The sequence below is a fragment of the Pristis pectinata genome, chromosome 9, assembly GCF_009764475.1.
Source record: "Pristis pectinata isolate sPriPec2 chromosome 9, sPriPec2.1.pri, whole genome shotgun sequence".
NCBI classification, from domain to species: Eukaryota; Metazoa; Chordata; class Chondrichthyes; order Rhinopristiformes; family Pristidae; genus Pristis; species Pristis pectinata.
In genome coordinates, this window is record NC_067413.1 from 14,797,451 (window position 1) to 14,809,044 (window position 11,594).

The window sequence follows — 11,594 nt, forward strand, 5'->3', positions numbered from 1 at the left end:
TTATCCAGTGAGCTGACATTGTTGGTATGAGGAATTGGATTTAAAATACAACTTTCTGATTAACAATGAGCAATAGTGTGGTCGATTAAAATAGTCATGAACCATTAGTTGCAAAAATTAGCTAGTTAGGCACAACAATTACACAAGTAAAAAATATTACGGTTAAACATGAAGCACCCCTAATATATGCAAAGCTGCTTTCACACTATTTGAGAATAGTGGCTTTCTGACAGTTGACATTTGATTCACTCGTGCAAGTCTTTTCACAGTTTATGTAATTTCATGGGGATGTTTGAGACGAATGAAAAATACTTCACCAATTTTTTATGAAATCACTCTCCAATAAATATTCCCACGGGGATTTTAATAAATTATTACCTGTATGAAAAATTCACCAGTGTACAACCATCATGAATCTAACCCCTTCAGAAACCGACCTTGGAAGGGATTACTTTGCTGTTGAAGTCGCTTTAGAGAACACATCCCTATGACAAACCTCAATCAAGGCAATTGAAATTAAGTTCACAACAAGACCCTAGAAAATGTGGATAACTTTTCATATCTCCGGAGCCATCTCTCAGTGAAGGCAGACATTGATGATGAAATCTACCATCACCTTCAATGTGCTGTGACAGCCTTTGGTTAATTGAGGAAAAGGATGTTTGAAGATCAAAACCTTGGATCTTCTATGGAACTCATTGTCCACCAGGCAGTAGTGATTCCTACCCTCCTATGCGCTTCTGAGATGTGGACTATCTACGGACATGACCAGGCACTGGAAAATTACCACCAAACCTGTCTCTACCAAATCCTACATATTCACTGTAAGGATAAGCAAACCAGCAACTGCAGGATCTGCCTGGCCAACATCCCCAGCATTGAAGTCCTAGTCAATCATAGTCAGCTCTGTTAGGCAGGCCACTTTGCTCACATACCTGACACCAGACTCCCGAGAAAGACATTCTATTCTAGCTCTGTCATTGGAGGAGATTATCAGGTGGACAGAGAAAAATATTCAAGGATGCATTCAAAGCTTCCTTGAAAAGAGTGCAACATCTCCACTGACTCCTGAGAACCTCCGGACTATGACTTTCTAAATTGGAGAAGGACCATTTAGGATGGCATTGAGGCCATGCATCAGGAGCTCACAGAAGCCCTGCATAAGTGGCAGAAGGAGTGAACCACCTCACAGACTATTCATCTGCTGGCATCATCAGCTATTCCCTGTTCCATCTGTGGAAAGATGTTCCCATATCAGCATCATTATTGACATTAGAAGACACAAAACTGGAATGGAGGTAAATCATCTTCGATTCTATCTAAGGATAAGATCTCAAACATGTTAGTATGTTTGAGATCTTGCAGGTTTTCCTTTCCATCAGTATGTCTCTAATGAAATCAAGGTTGTCTCAACAATTTTCTCTTTTTAATTTCTAACCCTAGATCTAGGAATTATCTGTGTTCTTTTCTTTCAGCCTTTTCTTATGCATTGAAATCTTACAAAAAAGACAAGCAGAAACAATGGAGGTTATTTGCTGCATATAGCCTATTATTTCCATTGAGAGCTTTGATCCTTAAATCAATATTTCAGCCAGTTCTTTATCCAGCCACTGTTTTGCCTTTCTGTAACTGTATTGCATGTGGGATTTATCAAAGGTTCTCTGGAATAACACTAATGAGATTTTCATCAGCTGCTTGAGATGTCACCTGCTCAGGAAAGATCAAAGATAGTGATTGGTCAGCAGTTTCTTCTTCTAAAACATTTATTGTTATTTACTGATAATTTCCAGACAGAAAATGTCTCACTTTTTTTCTAATGATTTTTCTTTTTATTCTTTTTCTAGTAGTACAGACACTTTTTTTTGGATAGTTAAGGCCAACCAACATATGGTGGGCCTGGAGTTAAATATAAACCAGGTGAACTGGGTTCATAAAGGGCAATAATGAACCAGTGGTGTTCCTTTAACCATGATCTAGCCGCTTTTGGGAACATTCTTTGTTTTCAACTAATGGATAACCAACATTTTTTAAATTAGTCTAAAATTTCACTGGATTAGGATTCACAAACATCTTCCTGGCTAATTCCATAAGTACTACGGCACCACAACATATATTTTGTCATATATTCATGTAAAACTTATGAATTTTTCATAACTTGGATTGACTTAGACGGTTAGTGTCCTAAATTGCATTCAATATTCCAATGCAGCCTCACTTGTGGTCTGTAAAACTCCCAGAAGCTCCCATGTTCTATCTCTACTCTGTACTAAATTGGGGAATCTCATTTGGGGTTGTAATGGAAGCATATAATTGGTGCCATAATTTCAATGACCCTGCTGTAAATGGAAAAAAAAACTCATCTAGAATTCCAATTTTGGATTTCTATCCACTGATCTATCCTGGGAGTCATGCTTAAATAGATTTTTGGGGTCAGGTTGCAGTATAATGTTCCAAAAGGTCAAAAGGATTGGAAGCAATCAAAGTCTTTACATGAAGAATACAGTTTTCACTGAGGAAGCAGACAGCTGCTAATTTCCAGTTATTTTTATACAAGTCAGCCATTCAGAGGTCAACAAAAGGTTGTTTTATGAGCAGGCATGGTTGCTGTCGCAAACCCTTTGTGCACCTGGGTCATGGATGTCAAACAATAGCCAAATTGAAAATTAATTTTCATTAAAGCCATTTGATGAGATCACAAGTGACAAGAGTGAAGCTTGCATAGGTTGTAAAAGGCATCAGTGCTTTGCAGCATGATCTACATGTTGACAGAGAGGAGACACAAGAGACTGCAGATACTGGAATCTGGAGCAACACACAGAGCACTGGAGGAACTCGGCGGGTCAGGCAGCATCTATGAAGGGAAATGGACAGTCGACGTTTCAGGTCAAGACCCTTAATAGTCCAGATGAAAGGTCTCAACCCAAAACATCGACTGTTCATTTTCCTCCATTGATGCTGCCTGACCCACTGAGTTCTTCCAGCATTTTGTGACCTACATATTTATTGTTATTCCCTACTATCTGTTGCTTTGAGTACAGCCTGTTTATCAGGAGACCATAAGAAATGGAAGCAGGAGTGGATCATCTGGTCATTCAAAACTGCTCTGCTATTGTAACATGATGCGGAAGACATGCATTATTTATGGGTCAATCTCTTCTGGACGAGACTTCTCCAGAGTCTCTCCACCCACCCTCAAATTCCTTGGTCCATTTCTAACACTTCTCTCCCCTGTTTTGATCTGTCTCCATCTCAGGAGACGAGACTATCCACTGCCATCCACTGCAAACCCACCGACTCCCACAGCCACCTTGACTACACCTCCTCTCACCCTGTCACTTGTAAGGATGCCATTCCCTTTTCTTGGTTTCTCTGTCTCCGCCACATCTGTTCTCGAGATGAGCCTTCCACTCCAGAACAGCTGAGATGTCCTCCTTTTCCAGAAGGTGGTGTTTTCCCCCACCTACACCCTCCCCACACCATTATTGATGGACCCCTCACCCACATCTCCTCCATTTCCCACACTTCTGCTCTTACCCCATCCCCCACCCCAACACATCACTCTTTGCAACTTCCACCAGCTACAACACGATCCCACCACCAGCTACACTGTGATCCCACCACCAGCCGCATCTTTCCCTCCTCACCACTTTCTGCTTTGCGAAGGGACCACACTCTCTGTGACTCCCTGGTCTGCTCATCCCTTCCCACCCACCCCTCAACCCTCCCCACGCACTTTAGCTTGTGTAACCCCTGTCCCTTCGCCTCCTCCCTCACCACCATCCAGGGCCCTAAACAGCCTTTCCAGGTTAGGCAGACATTCACACGCAAATCCTCCAGCCTTGTTTATTGCATTTTGTGCCCCTCCCCCCATGTGGCCTCTTCTACATCAGTGAGACCAGACGCAAACTGGGCGATCGCTTCACCGAGCACCTGTGCTCCGTCTGCCAGGGCTGTCCAGAGCTCTCGGTTGCTAGCCATTTTAATTCTCCTCCCCATTCCCACACTGACCTCTCTGTCCTCACCCTCCTCCATGGCCAGGGTGAGGCTAAATGCATCCAGAGGAACAACATCTCATATTCTGCCTGGGTAGTCCACCACACAACCGCATAAACATTGAATCCTCCAACTTCCAGTAAACTGCTCCCCTTCTGTCCTTTTTTTCCCACTCCTCTTGATCTACCCAGTTCTTCCTACACTCACCCCAGTCCCCATCACCCTGTTTCTTTCCCCTCCTCCACCCACTCCATCTGCCTGTCCCCCACACACCCCTCGCACTAGTTCCCATCTGCCCTCCCCACACCCCTCCCACTATTCCACGCTCCACCTTCCTCTCCTCCATCATCTTCAGCCCTTTGTCGCTTCCACCTATCACCTCCCAACTTCTGTTGCTATTCCCGCTCTCTCCTCCTCCATCTGCCCATCTCCCCTCCTCACCTGGCTCCACCTACTGCTTGCTAGCTCTTGCTCCACCCCTTCCCTGCACCTTCTTATTCTGGCTACCTCCTCCCCATCTTTCAGTCCAGATGAAGGGTCTCAATCCGATTATGTCGACTGTCCATTTCCCTCTACAGATGCTGCCTGACCCGTTGAGTTCCTTCAGCATCTTGTGTATGCTTCTCCAGAGCTACCTACATTGCTTCGCTCAATAGAGTCATCTCCACTACACACTGCATTTGACACTTTTAAAAAGGATACTGCTGCTGACCCAGATAGTTGGAGGTTGTTAAAATGGACAAGATGGTTTTAGTTCACACTGTGGGATGTCTCACTGGGGAGAGGAATTACAACTGCCCTCTTCAGGGGGATATCATAGAGATTTTATACCCTTTTGATCATTGTGATCTTTCAACTCCTGGTAGGGAAAGCTGTGATATGCTCTGTCTGCTTTTGCTGTCAGCACTCACATGTGAATAATGGGAACTTGGGTGAAGTATCAGTGATGCTTGGCAGCTGTGTAATTATGTGCCATTGATGTCTGAAAAAGATAAAGTGGCAAAAAAAACTCTATGTTTCTCTATCATCAGGAACTCAAACTGAAGGCCTTTTGGTGCAATGGTGCACCGAGGTTTAAAACAGAAAAATAAGTAGTCAGGGTAATTAGGAGAGCTATCAAATTTGTGTTTTTGTGCATTGAATATTCTGGCAAGGGGGACGGAATGAACCCCCTGAAGCTTTCCACAATTTTAGAGAGAATTCAGGTGCCGCAAGTAATTGAGAAAGCTAAGGGGAACTGACTACAAAAGAAGGCAGTTGCTGTTTCCATTACATAGAGTGAAAATGAATACTGTGTACTGTATTGGTCTCAGTATTTAGGGTAGAATATTAATGCAATGCAGTTACTGGACTAATATCTCTAATTGGTGGGAATATCTAATTAGGGGGGATGTCAGAGGTAAGTTTTTTACGCAAGACAGGTGGGTGCATGGAACGCACTGCCAGCAGATACGTTAGGGACATTTAAGCAACTCTTAGATAGGCACATGAATGATAGAAAAATAGAGGGCCATGTGGGAGGGAAGGGTTAGATAGATCTTAGAGCAGGATAAAATGTCAGCTCAACATCGTGGGCTGAAGGGCCTGTACTGTTCTATATTCTAAAATCGTTGATAACACCACATCTTGAATACTGTGTGCTGTACTGGTCTCAGTATTTAGGGAAGAATATTAATGCAATTGAAGCAGTTACTGGACTAATAACTCTAATTGGTGGGAATTATGTGGAAAGGTTGGATATCACGGGAGTTTAGAAGAGAGAGGGTACTTGATCAATTGCGGAAGATCCTGAGAGGTCTTGACAGGGTGGATGTGGAGAAGATGTTTCCTCTTGCAGGAGAATCTTGAACTACAGGTTGCTGCTTAAAAATAAGGAGTGACCCATTGAAGGCAAAGCTGAGGCAACGGTTTTCTCTCAGCGGATTGTGTGTTTTTGGAACCCACTTTGTCAAAGAGTAATGGAAGCAGAGTCTTTGAATATTTTTAAGGCAGAAGGAGACAGATTATTGGTAATTATTATGGCTACATAGGAATGTGGAGCTAAAATTACAATCAGGCCAGCCATGATCTAATTAAATGATCGAGTAGGCTTGAGGGGCTGAGTGGCCTGTGGCCTCCTCGACATTGGTGAGACCAAAGGCTGACTGGGTGACTGTTTCGCAGAACACCTGCGCTCTGTCCGTAACCGCGAAATGCATCTTCCTGTTGCCGGTCACTTTAACTCCCCCTCCCACACTATCACTGGCATGTCAGTCATCGGCCTCCTCCACTGCCAGGAGAATTCCAAGCGCAAACTGTAGGAACAGCACCTCAGTTTCCATCTTGGAACCTTGAAGCCTAACAACATGAATATTGAATTCTCAAGTAACCCCCCCCTTCCCCACCACAACCCCATCGCCCCACCCCCACCTCCATGCTTCTTCTCTTCTTCTTTTTCTGAGCCTCTCTCTCTTTTTTCTACCTTTTTTTTCCTTTCTCTCCTTACCTTTGACCCATCCCCCGGTGGATCTGCTCTCCCCTCCTCCCCACACCTGCCTATCACTATCTCTTACCTGCATCTACCTATCACCACCTTGTGCCCACCCCGCCTCCCCTCTTTTTTCCACCTATCACTGCTCTGCTTTTCCCTCCTGTATATTGGGCTCCCCCTTTTCCTTCTTCAGTCCCGAGGAAGGGTTCTGACCTGAAACGTTGACCGCCTTCTTTTCTCCACGGATGCTGCCTGGCCTGCTGAGTTCCTCCAGAATCATAATGTTTTTCATCTAGATTCCAGCATCTGCAGCCTTTTAGTTCTCTGGCCTATTCCTGCTCCTAGTTGGTATGTTTGTATGTAACCATGCAATGAGTCCTGAGGATTGATTTTGTTTTCTTTCCTGGCCAACTAACTTCAGGGCAGCTGAGACACAAGATGGGTTGATGAGGTGTTACTTCAATCCTCACTCTAACAGTATATTTCGGAACATGGAACAGTGCAGCGCAGGAACAGGCCCTTCGACCCACCCTGTTTGTGCCAACCATGATGACAGTCTAACTAATTCCATCTGCTGCCACATGCCCTCTATCCCTCCGTTCCCTGCCTGTTGATGTGCTTGTCTAAATGCCTCGTAAACATTGCTGTCATATCTGCTTCCACCACTTCCCCGCAGTGCATTCCGGGCACCTATGCTCTCCGTGCAAAAAAAAACGTGTCTCTCACCTCTTTTAAACTTTCCACCTTTCATCTTCAACCTATGTCCTCTAGTATTTGGCATTTCCACCCTGGGAAGAGTAGTAGTTTATTCTGCCATTCAGTGAGATCATCAGTGACCAGTAAAATCCCTCCACATGTCTGGTTTTTTCCACATTTCAATTCAAAACTTTATTTATCAAAAAAATCAATCAATTCAAAATTAACAATAACGGTTTGCAGAAGAGATTTCCGAAGTTCTACCAACCATGGATCTTGAAGTGTCTTCTATGTTCTCTCCTGGAAGATGTGGCTCTAATTTTTAGATTATATTCCCCAGTCTTAGAATTCCAAACTGGTGGAAATAGTTTCTGTCTATCCACCCACTCAGTTCCTCTTAATGAAAACTATAACGTATATAATGACATACTATAACTCATAACCTAGCATTCCAAAATCCAAAGGATTCAATCCTAATTTGTGTGAACCTTTGGAATCGAGGTATGATTTTTGTAAATTTACATTCCATTTCCTGCAAGACCAATCTATCCTTCTTACGGGGTGGTTTTAAGAACTACTTCAGGTAAGATCTAACTCAGCCTTTGTAAAGCTACAACATGACTGACATGTACGTAAGGAAAACATTTTTTTGCAATGAGTGGATACCACCAGGGGTTGTATTGGAGGCATATTTAAATGTAACATTCAAAAGGGAGCTGGATATGCATCCGAAAGGAAAGAATTTGCATAAAATGGGGATAAGGTGGGCAAATGGGAGTAGCTCAATTGCTCTTTCATAGACCTGGTGCAGACTTAAATTGTATGGCCTCCTTCCATCCCATAAGTATTCTGTGATTTGCACTGTAGCACTTGTATCTAAAGACCAACATTTCATTTTTATTATTTTCCTTACCTGTCCTTGACACTCTAATGGTCGATACTCATGCACTCAAGTCCCTTTGCTTCTGACTTTCATTTACCAGTAGTTAGTTCTTATTTATACAGTGCTACCTATCAATGGCTCATTGGCATTTTGACTCTCTGTTGAATCAACTAATTGATTAATAAATGCAGTTTATCATTGGGGTCTAATGCAGATTCCTGTGTATTACTAGTCACATCCTGCCAAATGCAAAACCTTCCCACTTTCCTATTTTCTGTCTCTTGACTCTCAGCCAGTTTCAAATAAGGTCATTAATTTCCCTTCAATTCTAAAAGCTTTAATTTCCACAGTGGAAGATTTTGCTGTTGCCTTCTGAACAAACAACATTCTCCTGTCCGCTTGCTTAGTCTTATCTTCAAAACATTTTATAGGTTTATCAGTCTTGGACCTGTCCTTCCCAAATCCATGCTATTTTTCTCTGATCAATTTTCAAGGTCTTCAGTTACTTTGTTCCTAACTATGGGGGGAGAAATTTGGCTTTGGTTGCCAACACTAAATAAGTTGAGGCTATTAAATGGCTGGTTGTGTCACATTTTGTCTATGAGTTCCTTTAAAGCCATTATTTAGAAGGATGTATATTGCAGATGTGTGACTAAGAAAGGTTTCGAGGCAAAGAGTACCTTGATCTCTCAAAATCTGTTGAACCCCTGGAAAGGTGGAAAGGCCCAAATATATTCTCATGCAGATGATTGGTCACATTATGCAAGACTGCACAAAACAAAATGTATTAAACATGTGAACAAAAAAATTAAATGTGCCTGTTTTGGGAGGGAGAAATGCATGTGTTTGTCCATTGCATATTTTCTGAATGAGAGAGGGTATGGCAATGAGGGTGCTGTCCATGAATTGCTTTCTGCATGACCCCAAGTTATCAGATGGAACACAGAAGTCACAAGGCCTATGATGAAATTAGTATCAAATACTTGCTTACTTCCAGAAAGCACTCTGCAAACCACGCAACTCCTTAATATAACATTTGTAAGATTGAAAAAAAACTGTTTTTTGAATTTACTCTGTCTTTGAATGTCTCGACAAGGTAAGTTCAGCTTTCTAAGACAAGCCTTTGCAAACTCATTCTCTTCATGGTACACATAGGTTGTGACTCAAAGTAAGGTAATCTGTATGCATGAACTCATTCTCTTCATGGTACACATAGGTTGTGACTCAAAGTAAAATAATCTGTGTGCATCATCTGTATGCTTCACAGCTAAACAGCCCATTTTGAAATCTGCAACCTAACTCTCCAGATGTTTAGTGAGAAATTAGTCAGTCGTTGTCTCGTTTGGGTTTTAAATATTCAAAGAGAGATTCAAGCCCCTCTTCTACAAGATCCGGCAGTGGTTTAGCTAATGGGTTGCATTTGACATGAAGCCCTGTGTCCAGTGAATGGCAGGCAATCCTTTCTAACTCTGTCAACATGGGAAGATTTGTGGGAAGATTCTCAATGTCATTATAGTTCACGTTGAGCAGTTTAAGGGGCTGCATCAAACAGATGGACTTGGGCAGGAATCGAAGCCTGTTTCGTTCAGCGATAAATATCCTCATGCTTTCCAGCTGTCCAACGCTTTCGGAAATGCTCTCGATCCTGTTGCAGCCTATGTGCAGGAAAGTTAACCTTCTCATCCTGTAAATGCACATGGGTAATTGGACAAAACGATTGTTGCTTAAGTTGAGCTTTTCCAGTTTCTTCAGCTCTTCCAAGTTCTCAGGGAGAGAGGAGATCATGTTGTGGGAGAGGCTGAGCACTTGCAACCTCTTACAGTGACCCAGTTCAGATGGGACTTCCTTGAGGCAATTCCAGTCAGCAAATAAAACCTTCAGCTTCTTCAACATTCCAATTTCCTTTGGCAGAGCAGCCAACTGATTCCCCAATAAATTCAGTATGACTAAATTCTGAAGTTTCTCAATGCCAGGGCTAATGCTGAGGAGGAAATTATGTGACATGTTTAGTTTCTCTACTTCAGTTACCTGCCAAATAATATTTGGGATTTCTGTCATTTCCATCATTGCTAACAACAGAGAGTTTTGGCCATAAACAGTCTTCAGTTGGTTCCTCAGTTCAGCAATCAACAGTGCCTTCTCTTCTTCTGAAGTTATTACCCCTTTCCTCTTTATTGATTTCCTTAGCTCTTCTTTGGAAGTGTTCCTTGACACACAAACTCCCATCCTTACTTTCTAAGGTTGGTATATAATTTCTTCCAAGGTTACGTATCGGTGACCTATAAAATTAAAGTTGACAGAGTTCAAAATAATACGTACCTGCCTGAAGCAAGCAAAGTCGACAGGGCAATTTAAGAAGTCAACAAATATGCCAATTGTATGATACTGGCAGTATTGAACTTTGGATTTAGATTGGATTTGAGACAAACTCTGCAATGTGATTTCAGTATGAGCCTATAAGCACAGGGAACAACCTGAAAGGAGGGAAGTAGACAAAGGTGCTGAACTCATAAGGAGATGTTTCTGACAGGACAACTACTACAGAGGAACTTGCTCCTCATGTGTATGGCTACATTACAAGGAAAAAGCAGCTTTGAGGTTGCCTTGGTATGATAATTAGTGTAGTCATAGCATGGTAGTATGAACGTTATGATTCCATTCTTAAATCTCTAATGAATGTCTAAACTGCTTAAATCTAGGCCTAAGACTTTATTTTACTTCCACCATGGAATGCCCGTTGGAAGTGCTGGGACAACTGGAGAAAGACGGGAGTGTGACTATTGCTAATACCTCTGCTTTCACACTGATCAGGTCACTTTGAAAGTATGGGGAGTGGAAATATTATCTTTGGAGCTGGTTCCCATATGCTTTTAACTTGCTGCACTAACCACCACCCTCTACCAACCCATCAAGTACTGCAGAGCCAAAGAGTATGAAGTGAACCTCTGTCCTCCCACTCCCACTCTGAGGAGGAGTTACAGCCTGAGACATTTAGATCCCAGGGGTCAGCATCAGGAACTTAATTACCAGCCTCCAATCCTCCATATCTCCCCCTCTATCTGCTGTGGACTGCTTTCTTGGGGTAATAGGGAGTGGGAATAGATTTGCATTAAATGGACATTATTAGAGCACTCTGTGTGGTAATTCTTTGTGTTATTGTTCAGCTCTATTCCATTTTGTTAATTGGTGAGAATTTCTCAATGTTTTTGGGTGGTTATTGGTCAAAGTTGAATTTGATGATCCTGCTAAAGCTTGGAGCAGTGAATCAGTGAGCTGCTGCCATATGTCATTGCACTGCTGATATCTGCCACACTCGTTTTTACCTCTGAAATGTTCCCATTGAATGGAAATTATGGGATGTTATCACTTTTAGCATAGTGGAACTGGCAAGGTTTTGTCCACATGCCGAAAATTCCTGAACCCATTCCTGATATGTAGTATGTCTGATAGATTTCAGACATACTACATATGAAGAATGGGTTCAGAAATTTTTGACATGGAGGCAAATCCTATGGGATAACATCCCACAATTTCTAGGCCCTTTGGGTGTAA

The 11,594-nt window shown here is 42.4% G+C and overlaps 1 protein-coding gene across 1 annotated transcript; it reads right to left on the minus strand.

Moving 5' to 3' along the window:
• Positions 1-9,368: 9,368 nt before the first annotated feature.
• Positions 9,369-10,268, minus strand: LOC127574439 (leucine-rich repeat-containing protein 30-like). Its single transcript, XM_052023454.1, has one exon. It carries the CDS (start codon positions 10,266-10,268, stop codon positions 9,369-9,371), a length of 900 nt encoding a protein of 299 aa, XP_051879414.1.
• Between the last annotated feature and the right edge of the window lie 1,326 nt (positions 10,269-11,594).